The sequence below is a fragment of the Podarcis vaucheri genome (assembly GCF_965113315.1).
Source record: "Podarcis vaucheri genome assembly, chromosome: 1".
In the NCBI taxonomy this organism is placed as follows: Eukaryota; Metazoa; Chordata; class Lepidosauria; order Squamata; family Lacertidae; genus Podarcis; species Podarcis vaucheri.
The window spans coordinates 54,193,921-54,211,753 of NC_138759.1; the positions used below are offsets into that span (position 1 = coordinate 54,193,921).

The 17,833-nt window shown below is 45.2% G+C and overlaps 1 protein-coding gene across 1 annotated transcript in view; it reads left to right on the plus strand.

Annotated features, from left to right (window-relative positions):
- Positions 1-16,429, plus strand: part of TP53I11 (tumor protein p53 inducible protein 11) — a 54,766-nt gene extending 38,337 nt beyond the window's left edge. Inside the window, exons 3-7 of the mRNA XM_082227090.1 lie at positions 5,933-5,991; positions 7,947-7,995; positions 8,639-8,735; positions 12,225-12,326; positions 13,655-16,429. Coding sequence (XP_082083216.1) covers positions 5,933-5,991; positions 7,947-7,995; positions 8,639-8,735; positions 12,225-12,326; positions 13,655-13,788 — 441 coding nt within the window. The 3' untranslated portion in view covers positions 13,789-16,429. The remainder of the gene's footprint in view (positions 1-5,932; positions 5,992-7,946; positions 7,996-8,638; positions 8,736-12,224; positions 12,327-13,654) is intronic.
- The last annotated feature ends 1,404 nt before the right edge of the window (positions 16,430-17,833 follow it).

Below are 17,833 nucleotides of genomic sequence, written 5' to 3' on the forward strand. Positions count from 1 at the left end.
CGATTCTGGTTACTGCCCAGCAGTGGGAAGACCTTTAACAAACTATCACCCACAATTAAGTTGGAGGTCTTTAGGATCCTTCTCAGCCCTAAGGCTCCATGGAATGACTAATAGTTCATGCTAAAGTTAGTAGCAAAGGGGGAAGACCTTTTGTTTAAGCTAAGAAATAATTGCAGCTCCTCAAGAGTATCAGCAGTGATAAGGCTATATAGGAAGCCTAGCAGAGGAGAGATGAAGGAATTTGATATTCCAGACTTTTGTTCAGATTGCCCTACAATTATTATCTTGTTCAACCTGCTTTCTAATCAATTGTACAACAGTTGTGTGTTGTACTGAACAAACAGAGCTCTTGTGTATCTCAATTAATTGCAAAATCTAGTGCGGGAGATGATAGATTCACAGCCGTGGGTTGAATTACAAGGCCTATGGGGGTGGCTAGTTAAAGCTGCAGTTCTCACCTCATTAGAGACGTGTCGTTATAGATGTAGAAATATTCTCTGTAAAGTGTTTCTATTCCCCCCATGAACAGAGAAGTTTGATTCCTATATACCTTCTGCATACACAGTCCTCATTCTACAAGTATGTGGTTGGTCACTGTAAGAAAAGAATACAGGGTTTAGGTGGGCATTTGGCCAGATCCATCAGGGATTTTCTTATGTTCTTTTCTTTCTGTGCTGCAGCCATACATCATCACTTCTTCTTTTTCCTGCATCTGCAAAACCAATCTTTCTCTCTGGGCATTTTCCACATATCCCAGATCAAAGCTGTGCTTCAAAATGCAGACTGTCCAAAAGCCGTTCTACAAAAAGTGTGTAATTTGTCACGGACTCAAGTTAGGAGCTTAATATATCCTCTCGAGCTATCGGAGCTCTTTTGTGTGTTGAGAGACGGGTTTTTTTGTTCTTTACCACTTTGTGCGCAAGCCATAACTGCAATACAGACTTGAACTGGTGTAATATCCTTTAACTTTCCCCTAGGTGCTGCAGTTCTGTGTGGGAGGCTGGAGATCTTGAGCTGAGGGCTCTCAGCAGCCTCAACAAATTACAATTCTTTGCAGGGAATCTGTGATAACTTAAAATTTATATAAAACCAATATAAAGATGTATAGTGTAGATTTGGCTGCAGTTTCTGCTCTTGGGTGCAACATTTAGGAATGCAAAAACAACTTCGGAATATGTAGCAGGTAGTGATAGCTGGTAGGGGCTCTCATTGTCTAAAAAAGCCAATGCAATTCTGGGCTGCATCAATAGGAGTATAGCATCTAGATCAAGGGAAGTAATAGTGCCACTGTATTCTGCTCTGGTCAGACCTCACCTGGAGTACTGTGTCCAGTTCTGGGCACCACAATTCAAGAAGGACACTGACAAACTGGAACGTGTCCAGAGGAGGGCAACCAAAATGGTCAAAGGCCTGGAAACGATGCCTTATGAGGAACGGCTAAGGGAGCTGGGCATGTTTAGCCTGGAGAAGAGGAGGTTAAGGGGTGATATGATAGCCATGTTCAAATATATAAAAGGATGTCATATAGAGGAGGGAGAAAGGTTGTTTTCTGCTGCTCCAGAGAAGCGGACACGGAGCAATGGATCCAAACTACAAGAAGGAAGATTCCACCTAAACATTAGGAAGAACTTCCTGACAGTAAGCGCTGTTCGACAGTGGAATTTGCTGCCAAGGAGTGTGGTGGAGTCTCCTACTTTGGAGGTCTTTAAGCAGAGGCTTGACAACCATATGTCAGGAGTGCTCTGATGGTGTTTCCTGCTTGGCAGGGGGTTGGACTCGATGGCCCTTGTGGTCTCTTCCAACTCTATGATTCTATGATGACCCAGGAATAATGGGGGTGGTGTTTTTAAATCTACCCCCTGCTAGAACTAGGGATGCAGGAGAAATTCGGTTCAGTTTGCACTTAAAGGCAAATATCTAACTGAAACCTCCTGAAATATTTCACAAACCAAAGGCAGCCAGAGGGGGTGGGATTTCCACTTGATGACTGTGGTGAAATTAACAAGAAGTTAGTGCTGGTTTGCTTCCCTCCCTTCCTGTTTATGGTGTAGGCCAGGGGTCAGCAACCTTTTTCAACCGTGGGCCGGTTCACCATCCCTCAGACCATGAGGGGCCGGACTATATTTTGAAGGGAAAAAAAATGAACGAATTCCTATGCCCCACAAATAACCCAGAGATGCATTTTAAATAAAAGCACACATTCTACTAATGTAAAAACCTGCTGATTCCCAGACCATCCGCGGGACAGATTGAGAAGGCGACTGGGCCACACCCGGCCCCGGGCCTTAGGTTGCCTACCCCTGGTGTAGGCTTATATCCCTGGTTTGAATTCTCTCTCTATCCAGGACACACACACACACACCAATCCTTTGGCAAGCCTAAATTCCTCCAGGCGCACATCTCTTTGGTCAACGATCTGGTAGGTGGTTGGAAGTTGTAGCCTAGAAAGATCTAGCACGTTGACTACTCTTAGGTCACAAATAGGATCCAAACACATCACCTGAAGTAGCAGGTGGAACTTCTTGGTAAGTTAAGCAGGCTAGAGAAGAAACAAAACTGGAAAGGTACGTGCAGAAAAAATGCAGGTATTACATCTTCTTTGAAGGGAGTGTGGGTGTCCTGTTTGCTAATGACTTCTAGTGCAGAGAGTTCGTACTAGAATTTTATTTATCTTTTAAGCACTTATCCTAAGGCTGTTAGGACCTTGAAAGAAAGTTGTAAAAGAAACAAATGAGGGGGGGGGGAAATAGAAGGAAACTGTAACAGCCTAGAACTCAGCAAGAAGTTGCTGGTGTTGATTAATCATTGAACGAATGTGCTTTAACAAGACCCCAAAGGGAAAGTTCTGAGGCACTCTTGCTAGGTCTCTTCTTCTTTTTAACTTTGCTTGTTTACAAAAATAAGTAGAGCCATAACTCTTAGGGGAAAACTCAAAAATACCAATTGTTTAAGGGAAAGAATAACAATGCAAACTCAGCTCTGGGGTTTTGTACAACGGTAGGAAGGCGTTTGCTCCTCTCTGTGTTAGTATGCATTGTGTCAGTGGTGCCAAAGGATCGGAGATAGAAGTGTATGGAATCTCCATCATATGGTTCCGCCTGGGATCTCTCTCTTCTCTATTCACAGCAGCATGTAGTTCTCTGCTTCTGCTGCAGCTTTTAGTCAACTTTGCCATGTCAGGAGAGCTCTCTGGTGACTTTGGTGAGGCAGGGAATTTGAGGGCTCCTGCGTCCACGTGACTCATGCCCATTGCTCTGTGCACACTCTGCTTTTTACACACGGCTTTTTTTTATTAATGGATTGACCTTTTTGTCACTGAATCCTAGCGGTTGCTAAGCAACTTATTTATAATGACAGCTATTCTGTGACTTTTTAAGCTGTTACCTTTTAGTCGTACAGATGGTAGATAACGCAGTAACCTATTCTAAAATTGGTTCTGCCTCTTAATAAATATGTTTAAGGAGACAAGTTGTCCTGGAAGCAGTGTGTGTGTGTGTGTGTGTGTAAAATTCCTCATAAATGGACGTAGACGTCATGGCAGCTTCTGGAGAAATAATTTAGCACTTTTTGGATTTTCATTTTTTCTTGCCATTCTCTCTCTCCCCCCCCCCCATCATGCTTTCAAAACATCTCTGAGGACTGTGAGCTTTAAAAGAAAACTAGGACCCTAACTATTAACACTCAGAACTTGCAACTCTAAAAGTAGCTTTAGGCAAAAAGGGTTGTTTTACTTCCCTAGAGCCTGGAGTTAGAGCTGTATTAAATTTGACAAAACCCTAGACATGGCCATCTTGAACTTGCTATTGTTCTGGGGAAGTCTACCTGAGTCAGCCTTGCTACACAATCATGCACTAAACTAAATGTGTCTCCAGACTACAAGTCTCCTCCTCAAAAACATGAGAGTTGTAAGACTTATTGAAATTGACAATCAACTTGGTCTGAATCCATCTCATCAGAAGTATTTGCATGCATCAGCTTGAAGAGGAAACTGAGCACCATGTCAAAGACCAGGCCTGGAGAAAACCCACAATTTCCTCATTATACTTTAGAAGTACTAATCCTTCTCTCACCCCACCTCACCACCACAAATCAGCTGTGTCGTCTTGGCCCCTCCTTGAAGTCTCAGGAGATGAAGCAGAGGAAGCAATTCTAAGTTTTCTCTCTCTGCTGTGCACACAACTTGCCAGTTTTCATATTTCCCTTTGTGTCACTTACTGAATGCAGGAAATAACAAAGAATGGCATGTGCAAACTGTATTTTTCTCCCCAGCTGGCAATGAGAAGCTGGAGATGGGCAGGAAGTAACCAAAGCCTGTTTAAAGTCACTTTGTACTCATTTCCTTCTAAAACGGCCCCTTTCTTTCCTGTGACTTGTACTTCTTGTTGAGTATCTAGAGACTTTGCTGCTGTGATCCATTCTTTAGTATTGGGGTGGCTGACTTTTGGCCTTCCTAGATGTTGCTGGACTAAAATTCCCATCATCCTTCTGACCCTTCACTTTGCAGGATGGAGCATCTCTACAATAGGGTAAAAAATACATCACCTTTAACTTCACTGTTCAGTTCCTTTTACTTACAAAAAATAATAATCAAAAAAGGGCTTTTGTTCTTTACTTTTGCCTCTAGTAAAGACTGAATGGGACTCTTGAGAAGGTGCTGAACCTCACCTTTCCAGTTTCAGTTTCTCTCTACTGCTGGATTCAAAATTTTATTTGTTAGCCTCTGTCTGTTTGTCTGCCTCTCTCTCTTTTGGAACCAAAGCTGTGTACTGTATTAGTAAAGAATCCAGTTCTCCTCACTTTCTTTGGTTGTCTACAGCTTTCTGCTCTTTTTATACGGTTCATCTGAAGGACAAAGTGGAACCCTGCTGCATCAGGCCGAAGGTCTATCTATTCTAGCATTCTCTTATCACAGTGGCCAACCAGATACATTTTATGTTCTGGCTCTCAGGTCCTTAACCTGCGCAACCCAAGCCTGCCCCAACACACAGTGGCTGAACACATGTATTACATGCAAACATCATATCCAGGTAGCAGTGGCGTAGCGTGGGTTGTCAGCACCCAGGGCAAGGCAAGTAATTTGCGCCCCCTAACCCGTGGATTTTAGAGCTGCAAGTGCGAGCGCCCCCCCCAGATGTTGCGCCCGGTGCGTCCGGCCCCCCCTGCACCCCCACGCTACCCCACTGCCAGGTAGGGCTGGGAAAGATTCCTGGAGGGCCACTGCCAGTTAGCATAGACCAGCCTTCAACAATTTGATGTTTTAGATTAAAAACGCCATCAGCCCTAACCATCAGCGTTGTGAAGTCAAGCAGCTAAATTGACTGATGGCCTGATTAGAAGGCAGCTTCATCTGCTTCAAACAAAATGTATGGATGTTTGTTCCCTGCTCAAACCTAGACTTTCTAGAGTTGAAATGGTCTGCCCCTTTACTTTATAGTGGCTTTGCCTACGCTATTGCTTAGTGACAGTTCAGATCCTAAGAAGAGCTTGTATTCTGTGCTGTGTTACCAATGCTATGCACTATTCTGGAGTCTGCAGAGGTTGCAGATGTGTGGTTTGAGTCACTCACAGTGTGTGGCCTATGACTGACTATAGAAACTGCCCCCCATGTGTTCAGAGCCAGCATGGCTAATGATCAGGAACGATGGTGGTTGTAGTCTAACAATATCTGGAGAGCCACAGGCTTCCAATCTCTGGTTTAGAATGTCAGAAAAATATTTAAGCTGCCATAATTTCACCCTGTGGTTCTTATAATCATTGCAGACTAAATCTGCAAATTGAGATCTGTAGAGCAAAGTATATATTGCACTTCATTCTCTGTAGGAAAATATGTGGGTGGTAAGTCTAGGATTCTATACCACCCCTACCCCTTCCAGACAATGTTTTTGCAGGCTGAGTCTGAGTCAGCTACCTTACTCTTTACTTTGAATTTCAGATCAGCCAAGTCTTGGGCAATGAAATCAAGTTTGCTGTGAAGGAACCCTTAGGGCTCAGGTAAGTTTGCAGGCAGAATCTCTGTGCTCAGACTACTAGCCAAGGGCAAAATGAACTGAAGGAAGGGCTGCAATATTGGCACTGAACTTCTGCATGTAGGCTGTTTCTTCATTGTTGTTAATGACTTTAAGAATAGCAGAGACTTGAGTGGAGAATTTTTCCAACTTGGTGTGAAGTATATTAGGTTGTTGCATTTGGCACATATCTCCTTGCACCATAGATTTTAAAGGAAATTTCCCACCTGTGCAATTTCCAAGAGGAGCAGGCAGCTACCAGTACAAGATGCGGGAGGCAAATGCTTATGTTTCACCAAAGCAGTACTGTGTCCCTCACCTGAGTTTTTTGTGTGCCTAGTATTAACCATCTGAACAGTTCTTCACAAAGTTCACTTGGAAACTCAGGATATTGCTCTGTTTAGTGCATCCCAGTACTGGATTTTCAGTGCTGCCACAGTAACTTTTAAAGATGAATGCTTTGGCATACGGGAGAATGGCTGTAAGTAAAAGGGGTTCAAAAGAGGGAATATAACTTCCTAGTTCTGCTTATGGGTACAAGAACCCTCTTACAATAAATTCTGGGCTTCTAGAGAGCAGTTTCTGGAAGAACATACTTCTTGCAATTGCAGTGATGTCCTAGCTCAGAATATTTGATGCAGCTTTTAGGCATCTGTGAGCACTTTTAACGGACACTAAATTGGGGGTCTGGGGGGAAAGTAAGCCATCTGTTTCCTGCAATCAGAGCGACAGTTTGGGTGGTGCTTCAAGATGTGATCCATACCTACATTTGTAGCTGTCCAAATGGAGAAGGCCTGTCTGAATAGAGCCTATAGAAACCCTAATTGTGTGTAGGTCAAAGTTGCAGAGGTGTCTTTGAAAGACTGGGAAGTTTTTACCAATGCGCCTAGGATATTTCGCACCTCCCATTCTCATGAGCAACCCTCACAGGGATGTTGGCCCAAGGGGTCAGATCAGCTCTCTCAAGAATGTTACTATTTGACCTACTTTGGCATAAAATAAAATTGTAAACAAAGCAGTGTAAAAAAAATCATTTCCCAAACCTGGCCACCCAGATGTTGGTCAGTGACCCCCCAGCTGCCATAGGCAATGGTTAGGGGAGTCCCAACAGCATCTGGGGAATGACTGCTGTAGAGAAAGGGGTCCTGAGTTGCAAAGCTAACCAAGCTGTGAAGATTAAGAGCAGGCAAAAATGCCTCTTAAAAAATGCCACCCACAGTGGCCATAGTATGTATAATTGATTGCAATGTTCTGCTCGTGAGTTGAGAGGCAAAGCATTGTTGTTGTTGTTGTTGTTGTTGTTGTTGTTGTTGTTGTTGTTGTTATTAATGTTGGCATCATTCTGGCCTTTTCCTCTTGAAATAGACCCACCCGGTGGAGGAACTTTGCTAATGGACCTGGCATCAAAGCTAGAAATAATTGTAACAAACGATCTAATCTTCACTAATTAACTGACATACGACTACTCTCAAAACAGTATCTCTCCCAACCACCGAAGACCTTGCCGTAGTCTTGAGTGATGGACAATCGGTTCACAGACAGGACACAAGGCCTTTCTTTTTTGAGGGGACAGTCCATCTCCTGCCCCTCTCAATGGGTTATGCTAACATTTGTAACATTTGCAAATGTTGTGAAATTGTTTAAGACAAGTCCAGTCATCTCCCCCCCCCCATTTACTTTCACAAACTCTTTGTTTCTAGCTTCAGTCAACAGAGATGATCTTAATTCAGGATTGGGAAACCCCTCCACAAGGCCAGGGATGATGGGCGTTGCCATCAACATCATCTGGAGGGCCACAGGTCATTCCTTCCCCCCATTCCTGTCCTCATGTCTTTCCTTAGAAACACAAAAGTGGCCACTTTGTATATAAAACTGACTGGGGGAGAATGTTGTCTTTAGACTGTTAAAAGCTTAGCTGTTCCCATTTGACCTTTCTTGCAGGGTTTGGCAGTTTGTGACAGCTGTCATGTTTTCTGGGGTTGCCATCATGGTAAGTGACCTGCTCTAAGGGGGAGTCTCAAGTTGAGCTGGGGTGGGAATTTGGTTCAGTTTTACATGTTGTACTTTATGGAATAACATACAAGACAAAATGCAGCTTTCCTTTGACACTTGTAGTTTTCTGAATTCGATGCATGTATTGGGGGAAGGCGTGACTAAAAATGGATACATGAGTGAAAACAACATACAAAATACGTTCTGTTCAGGAAAATTGTTTGCAGAAATGTGCACATTTAGGTGAAATGTGCAATGAAATGCAGACAAATTTTTTATGAGGACATTAAAAAAAATAAATGCTGAAGGGTGGAGAAATGAAATTAAGAAGGGGGGAAATGAGCATCTAAAACTGACAAATTTATTCATCCTAGTCTATAAGCCAGTCATACTTGGTACCCTAAAATGAGCATTTCCCTTTCTCCTCTTCCTTGCTCTAGCACCTCATTGGCCTTTACCCTTGCAATGGGTGGCTGTGCTGCTCCTCTTCCTAACCAGGGCTCCAGCCTCCATCTGCCTGCATTTATTCTTTCCCTAGCCATGCATGCTCATCTCCCCCTTCAGCTGAGGACAATTTTTCTGAGTGAAGCAGGGTGAAGCACCGTAAGCTTTCTCCGTTGAAGTTTGTTTCTTCCCTGTAGGCTCTCGCCTTTCCCGAACAGCTCTACGATGCTGTCTTTGAGGAAGAGTCGGTCAACAGCAAGACACCTATCCGTCTGTATGGAGGAGCCTTACTAAGTGAGTGCATTGCTGCTTGGCTAACCGATTGCTCATCTCGTGATGATAGCTGGGTGCATGCTACCAAAGTGGGGCTGTATTTCCTGGGGTGGGGGTTATGCCCTGCCACTACAATACGCCCAGTTCACTTCCATGGAGCAGGTGTGAAATATGGTGTGACCACAAGCTCCCCTTTGAAAAGGTAAAGGGCCTGATATCTGATTAACTGCTGAGATGACCAGCGACATTGGGTGAATCCACATTATTTTGACTGGCAAGGCTAGCCCTACCAATAGATAGAGTTTGGTAATTACCTTAGGTGGCAAATACTGCAAGAGGTGTGGGGAACATTGTGACAGCTGGCTGTTAAGTCTTGTGACGTGTGAAGGGGAAATAATCTTGTCCTGGTCACTACAGCAGCTGGTCACTTCAATGCTGTGGCAAAACAATGGGGTGAGAATGGTGCTCATTGCAGATTTCATAAACTTGTAGCAATTGTGCCAGTAAGCCGAGCTGTGGTATCATGTTGTGCATCTTGTGGAGCTGGAATAGTCGAATGATTGGCTGTGGTGGCTTTGCTCCCAAACAATAGATACCAAAAGCTATTCTGAGATGAGCATTGGAAGAGTTTGTAAAACTGTTTCTAGATTGAACCCTCTACAGTGTAGGTGGGTGTTAACAAGCACCATTGAATGTTTCTCCATAAAACAACAAACTTTATATACAGTGGTACCCCGCAAGACGAACGCCTCGCGAGACGAAAAACTTGCAAAACGAAAGGTTTTTTCGTTTTCGACTTGCCTCGCAAGACGAATTTCCCTATGGGCTTGCTTCGCAAAACAAAGCTTGCCCCGGGGACAGCGGGTCTTCTCTTTTGAAGCAAGGGGCGGCAGGGAGATCGCTTCTCCCCACCGCCCATTGCTTCAAAAGAGGTCCGGGGGCAGCGGGAAGCGCTTCCCGCTGCCCCCGGACCTCTTTTGAAGCAAGCGGCTGCGCTTCTCTCCACAGCCGCTTGCTTCAAAAGAGGTCCTGGACCTCTTTTGAAGCAAGCGGTTGCGGGGGGATCGCTTCTCTCCGCAGCCGCTTGCTTCAAAAGAGGTCCCGAACCTCTTTTGAAGCAAGCGGTTGCGGGGAGATCGGTTCTGCCCCACCGCCGGGCTTCGTAGCGCTGCTGCGAAGCCGGGCGGGGGGCGGGAACACCTGCCCCAGCCACCCCGCTTCAGAACGTAGCGCTGCTGCGAAGCCGGGCGGGGGGGCCGGAACACATGCCCCAGCCAACCCGCTTCAGAACGGTGCTCCGAAGCGGGGCGGGGGGGGGGCGGGAACACCTGCCCCACTGCTGGGCTTCGTAGCGCTGCTGCGAAGCCGGGCGGGGGGGCGGGAACACCTGCCCCAGCCACCCCGCTTCGGAACGCTGCTCCGAAGCGGGGTGGGGGGGCGGGAACACCTGCCCCACCGCTGGGCTTCGTAGCGCTGCTGCAAAGCCGGGCGGGGGGGCGGGAACACCTGCCCCAGCCACCCCGCTTCAGAACGTTGCTCCGAAGCGGGGTGGGGGGGGCGGGAACACCTGCCCCACCACCGGGCTTCGTAGAGCTGCTGCGAAGCCGGGCGGGGGGGGGTGGGAACACCTTCTGAAGGCGGGCGGGGGGCAAAAGTCTTTGTCCCCCCTGCCTGCCTTACCAGGGGCTTTTAAATCGCCCCGGACAGCGGAGAAGTCCTCCGCTGTCCCGGGGCGATTTTAAAATGCCGCCCGCCAGCATTTTAAGATCGCCCGGACAGCGGAGAAGTCCTCCGCTGTCCCGGGGAAGAAAAGCCCTTGTCCCCCCCCCAGCCTTCAGAAGGCGGTTTCCCTAGGAACGCATTAATTGATTTTCAATGCATTCCTATGGGAAACCGTGCATCGCAAGACGAAAAAACCGCAAGACGAAGAGACTTGCGGAACGAATTAATTTCGTCTTGCGAGGCACCACTGTATCTGGAAAACTAGGTTTAGGGAGAAGCCAGCTAGTATTTCCTTATACCCCCAAAGGCACACTCCTCCATTGCAACGTGAGACAGCTGGATGCCAGCAACCAGTCAGCTAGTTTTGTAAGTTCAGGGGATCTCTCTCCCGGCCCCACCCCTGCCGGTGGAGAAGCATTACCTGCTATCTGGCTAGCTGCTTTAGGAACTATTGCAGTATCCATAGCGCCACATTCCTGTTGCTTTTTCTGGAAGATATTTTGAGACAAAGCCAGCTTGTGCTGGGCACAACTACGTAAGAAGGAAGGCAATGCATTCTTCTTATAATTGCAGGCTTGTGTCTGGTAGTCAGAGGCAATTCTAGTGCAGCTGGAAAACTCTTTATTGACTTATCCTGTAAGCCTGTAGCATCGCCTAGTGGTAGCAAGTGGGCATGCAGCAGTTTTGTTCCTTGGTGGCTACATTCACAGCACTCATGTAAAAAAGCACTATGCCACAATTTTAAACAGTCATGCTCTCCCTTTAGGAAAAAAAAAAGAGGATTCTAAGAGCTGCTGTTTGTTAAGGGTGCTAAGACTCCTATTTCCAGAGTGGTTTAACAGTCAATCCCCCTTCACAGGGAACTCTGGGAATTGTAGTTCTGTGATAGGAATAGGGCTCTCCTAACAGCTCTCAGAGCCCTGAACGAACTACAGCTCCCAGAATTATTTGTGGGAAGCCATTACTGTTTAAAGTGGCATCCTAGTCCTTTAGATGTATGGTGTGGTACATCTCCCAGTACTGTACTTTCCCCTCCCCATACCCATCATGTCTGAGTATTTCCTCTTGCCTAGAGTTGAATGGGTAAAACACATCTGTCTTTTAATGTGTATGGAGCCAAAGAAGGGGGACAGGAATAGCTAATGCAACTTGCTCTTCCTCAGCAGGTAGTGTCGGGCATTAGCTTTGCCTTGGTACTCTTTGTTTTTGAAATATACAAGCAGACTTTTGCTCCCGATGAGATACAGTCTTATCTTCCCTAGACCTTTTTGCCAGGCTGCTTTTGGTTCTTGTGCTTCTTCCATGGGTTGCAGAAAAGGCTGCAACAGGGCTAGAAATGTCCTGGTGGAAGTGGATGAACGCATCTGCCAGTATCATTAAGGGTGGGGAGGGGCTGGCTTCCTTCCTTTGCCTTTGGTATTGCATGTGATAAGATATTGATAAGAGAAGGTCCTCTATGACAGGAGAGTTCAAGAGGAAATTGTGCGTGTGTGTTTCTGTTTTTGGGTGTAAAATGCACATGATCATAACAGATGCCAGGCAAGCTTTGGAAACTTAAATCTTATTTCAAAACTTTCATATCACTTTATGATTTGATATTGTTAGGTCAGTTTTAAGAGATTTCACTATAACTTCCATTTGATGATGATGATAGCAGGATTTTAAAGAGCATATTAATGTGTTTGTATCAACAGCACTTCTTAGAAGGCTATGTCTTTCTACATGTGGCTTCAGTAGATGACACCTCCCCTTTCCCTCTGTCATCCCTTTCCCTCCAATCATCTTTAGGTATCTCCCTCATCATGTGGAATGCTTTGTACACAGCTGAGAAGATCATAATGCGTTGGACTCTGCTGACAGAAGCATGTTACTTTGGAGTACAGTTCTTGGGTAAATATGCCTCTTTATGGTCACAGGCACGTGCTCTCCCTTTGCTTTTATCATGGAAGGGAAACTTCGATACACGGGGTGCGGTGTTATGCTGAGGTTAATCAGGCCCAAGACACACAGGCCTTTCTTTGCAAAAGGAGAATGCAAGGATACAAAGACTAAACATTCAGACCAAACATGAAAGTTAAAAGCTTTTGTTCCTAAAAATCAATATTATGAAGCTGGAATATCTCTTGTCCTTCAGACGAGAGAACCCTAGAAAGAGGTGAATAGAAATAGGAGTGAAGCAATAGCTCAACTTAGCACACTAACCCTCAGTCATAACACACAAAAGATGGGGTGTATTCAGACAAATGCATACCAAGGACCCAGGTTAGAGATCCTGTAACAAGCAAAAACAGGGAACGCTGAATGCTGCTGACATGTGTCTCCTTGGATGTCTCTGTATTAAGGCTTTTCTGAATTGCAAGTCTTTCCCCCAGTTTGTTTTCTTGGTTTTCTCAGCTGCGTTATTTAGAAGTGTTTATAAACTACTTGATATTTTAAGAATCTCTTAAATGGCGCACAATATAAAAACAAACAGTATCATTAAAACAAAAATACAATGCAAAACCAATAAAACTGTGCCATGGAAGCACGCGGAAACAAAACAAATTGGGATTCACATGCTGCAAACAGTACTTTGGGGGAGGAAGGGGGAAGTAAGGGTGCTAAATCCAGTTTAATTGTGGAACCTGAATTTGCTGGTATGCAATTAGATTCTACTTGCCAGAGCGCAACTTGGCCCTTGAGTGCCAAGTAAAATCTCATAGCTGCTTCGGTTGCATGCCTGATTTTTTAAAGGCGAAACATATTGAAGACATGTGTCATAGGTTGCACTCTTAAGGCTGCTGCTGCTGCTGCTGCTGCAGGGAACCCACACCAGAGAATGCTTTTCTGTGGCATCAGTAGCTCATGTGAAGTGGGATGTGTCATTCAGCAAGGTCTTAACCACTCCAGCACCCATCTCTCACCAAAAACAAGCACTGTTTCTCTGTTAAAGTCAAGAGCGTAGGAAGAGCCTGCTGGATTCAGCCACTGGCATCCTGCTCTCACAGCAGCCAACCTTTGGGAAGCCTGCAAGCGGGGCCTGAGGGCAGCAGCACTCATAACCAAATAGACACTGCTTCATAGAAGCAACGAACTGCAGTGCTAACTTGCAACCAAAGCATCCATGTTCTGCTAGAGTAGGCATGAAGTGACCTATTTTGTTTTCTCAAGAGGTGTTCTAGAGGGTTTTGAAAACATGTCTTTCTTTTCTTCCAACCTGCCTTTTCTCTCTCTTTCAGTCACCAGCATCACCCTGGTTGAGAGCGGCCGGGGGTCCACGGGAGCCACATTGCTCCTCATCAGTCGGATCCTCTTTGTACTTATCAGCTTTTATTATTATTACCAACTTGGACGCAGACCCAAGAAAGTCTAACCTCCTTGACTGCTGAGGGCTGGTGCAGGGAAGGGCCTGTCATAATTTCTGCATTCCTTTCGCTCATTTTTGTGGGGCTTTTTTCCCTTTCTTTCTTTCTTTCTTTCTTTCTTTCTTTCTTTCTTAAAAAAACAACAACCAGACTTCCTTACGGCATGCATCAATGTATAAATAAATCCAGTGCTGTTGTTGCCACCACACTGGACGTGGAAGAGGAGAGGTCAAGATGACTCCATGGTGCCTATGGGAAGAGGCCAGGAAAACAGAGATAAGGTGGCAGATGTGGGTGGGCAAGATCAGCTATTCGTAGCCATTCTCCTCTGTGAATCTAGGCAGTGGCACATGATCAAAATATACACTCGTGGAAACAGAGTATCATATCAAAACGGCATCCAAAGGGCAAAGAAAGTGATATCTGCTCTGTGTACAGGGGACGGATTGGGAATCTTCTCTCTACAACTAGCAATCTGCTGTTGGGGCTTTTGGTAGCATTCCCTTTGGTTGAAATGTGTGCTGGGGACTTGCCATATAAAGGGCTCAAAAGGAAGTTCTATGGCCATATTTTCCTCATCTTCTAGGACGTTGGAAGTCAGAGATTCCTTAGGTAGTGATGTCCTTGCTATGAATGCAACCTATTCTTTTTTTTAAAAAAAAGAGCATTTGCTGTAGTAATTTTAAGAAATTATTCCAGCTGATTTTAGGAGTTATTGTGAAAATATCACATTTGGCTATTGCTGCCTCTTTGTTTTGTGGGGTATCCCCACCCACCCTACCACCCCTCTTCCTGTTGGTTTATTCTGTTGGCCTTTTTAGTTCTAAATGTTACAAAAATGCCTTCAGATGATTCTGGATGGAGTCTGTTAGAAAGGAAATGGGGCAAGGGACCAATAAGGAAACCGTGAGTTCACACAATCTCTTGTTTACAAAAAATGGCAACACACAGTAATACACTTGAACAGAAGTGGGCACGATGTGGCCCTCCAGATTACGTTGGAGCTGCAGCCAGCCTCTGCCAGCATGGCCAACCATGAGAGATAGTGTAAGCTGTAGTCCAGCCACATCTGGAAGGCCCAGGGATTAGCCACTTCTGCACTGTATGGTTTAATTGCTGCCAGGCACCAGCCCTTTCAAAAGGAAAATACTATAGTTTTGTGGGAACACATTCCTAAATTGAGTAACCAAAACCAAGAAAACTGCAGGAAAAGGCCATGATAGAAAGTGGTTGCATGTACTTGCTAGACTAGTTCAATGCATATGCTAGAATGACATGTGTATTAGCCTTCCCCCCCACTCCCCTATTGTGGTGGTCCTTCTAGCCTTCTGTGAAATAGATTAGCAGTGCAAGAGGCTGTATACATCTGATTCCTCTGTCACTTTCCACAGGATTATACCCCAACTGAATTGCTTACTTTTACCATATTGTGAGTTTTGGATATGGGTCTGAGCCCAGAGGCATGTTTGCACATCAGTTGCCTGCTTGGTGTGAGGAAGAGGCTGCCATAGGGCTGCAAAGTCTCCTGAACCTCACTGGCTGTGCTAGAGAGTGGGATCAGTGGTGCTCTCCGGGTTTGATGGCCCCTGTAATGTTTGCCAGTAGTGATGGACAACCCATCCCAAACATCTGAGGCATTCTGACAATTGGCATTTCATTCTTAACCAAAATTAAAGCAATGAATATATTTCACTGATATCTCCTGCCTCAATCTCAGTGTGAATAATGATGTTGGAATGACTAGTATAGTTTTGATGTTGAAGGATGTTTCTCTCAGTGTGCCAATGAATCTTTCCCAAATAGGCAAACAGACCAAAGTTTGAAATCTCTCCTCCTCTTCCCCTCACCCCCTACCCTCGTTCCTACCCTCGTTGGGATTTCAAATATAATTGGGAAGTGTTTACCATCCTCCTACAGACCACAGTCTTATTTATTACTTTGGGCTCTGCTCTAAAATTTTCCCATTTTTAAAGCTTTTGATAAATGCAATGAAGTTTCAAATCTCAGTCCTCCACAGATACACCTCACAGTATAGTCTTTGCATTTTGTACTCCCCTTGAACTGCGACAGGAGGAATTCTGTATTGGTTGTGTATTTAAAGGTGGTTTGTCAGGACAGGTGTGTCAAGATGGACCAGCTATTTTGAAGTGGATGCAGCGAATCTAGGACAACTGCCTGTGTCTCCACCTTTGTGGCAGGACTGCAGTACCTACACGGGAACATCACACACATTACCCTTCTGAGACTGAGACAACATCCTTACACCTTCAGCAGCAAGAAGAAAATGTACTCAGAGAGTCACATGAACCCTTCATGGACTGTTGGCAACATGCACCGTCTTTTGCCTGCAGTGGTCTCCTGAAGACTTTCTTTACCTTCTTTTGGCATCAAACGTCTGCATGAACTTGGACTAACATGTATGTTGCAGTTCCAGGCCGCATCAAGTGGGTCCTCAAAAACTATTTGAACTGAATATCCATGTTGATCGTGCAAGTGTAGACTTTAGAATCCCAGGGTAATGGTGCCTAGTGGTCCAGCGTGAGGTTTAACTCCTCCAACCTGAGCAATTTTGTTAATGCTAGTTTTAAGTGTCACTCTCCGTTCTTTCGTCTGTATGTACACTATGTGAAACAAGTACGGTTTTCAGCAGTTGCTGCCTGGCTTTGAGCATTTTGCATCCAGGAGGGTCTGGGACTGGGGCTGGGCCTATTTTGAAGATGACCGGACTGCAGAAAGCGGAGCCTTTTCGGAGTTTCTTTCACCCGATATCCAAAAATCATGAGTTGAGCTGGGGGAATGGGGGAAGGAGGAACCATAACTGCTTCTAAATTGCAACTTTTTTCTCTACTTTCTGGTCCCAATGTTTATACAGTCGGCATTCAAAAAAACCAAAATCATCAGTAAAGTCACATCTGATTTCACTTGACCCTTTGACCAAAATTCACCTTGGGATAGTCAACAAGTCACACCGATAGTGGATACCTGGCCTTGTAGGGTTGTTAGCTTAGGCATGGGTATGAGTTTCATACAGACTAGAAGAGGCCATTGCTCAGTAGTAGAGCACATTATTTACATGCGGCCACCATAACACAAGAGATCCCCCCCCCCGTGGAATCCTGTTGCTCATGCTGTTGTTTTTCATAGCACATGCTACCTTCCTCCCTCATGCAACTGGCCTTGATCTCTGTTTTAGAGAAAAGCAGGCAAAGCAATCCCAGAAGTGTTAAAAGACTTTGCACACAGCAAGGCAGCTACTTTGAAGCCACTGTGACTCAGGCATGGGGTGCAAGGAGCTCCCTTAATGTACTCGTGTCTATCTCCCTTGAATGGTAGCAGCTCTCTCAATTTGGGATCTCCTATAAACTCCCTTTTAACCTTTGTATAGCTTTGCCCTGTGAGGATTAATTTGCTGCTACTAAAGTGGTTTTTTTTGTGGGGGCTTCTTTTAATCATTTGCAGAAATGCGGTTTCACTTGCATGGTTTCCACATATGTTCCCTGCTATTGTTCCTCTGATCAGTTGTAGCTTTAGTGCTGTTTTTAAACTTGAAAGGGCTTCTTCCCTACATGAACTCAGCCATGTGGGAATCATGTAGTGCCATGTCCCCAGCCAACAAAAGCAGGGTGGGAACATTTCCCCAGACCAGCGGTCACTGCTTTGCCCAGTACTAGTGGGGCCTCTATTACACAGCATGACTAGCTGGGATTCCATATTCAATATTGAAGGATGATTATCCCCATGCTAATGCCATTAATGCTCAGGGCATTTCTTTGTCCATTCAGATGCATATCCAGTTTATTTCATTCTACCTCAGCAATAGGGGTGTGTCCCTCTTTCCCAACCCACACCTCAACAGCTGACCCCTTTTAAAAATTCTGCACTCTTTTGCAAACAAGAGTGAGAACTAAAAAGACGTGGTTGTATGGGATTATGGTACTTGCTCTAATAAAGTGGCTTTTAACCGCTGCCTCCATGCAGCATTTGAGGTGGATGCCAGTGGCATCAAACCTAAGTTGACAGCAGTGGTAGGCTGTTGCTAATGTAAGACTAGCT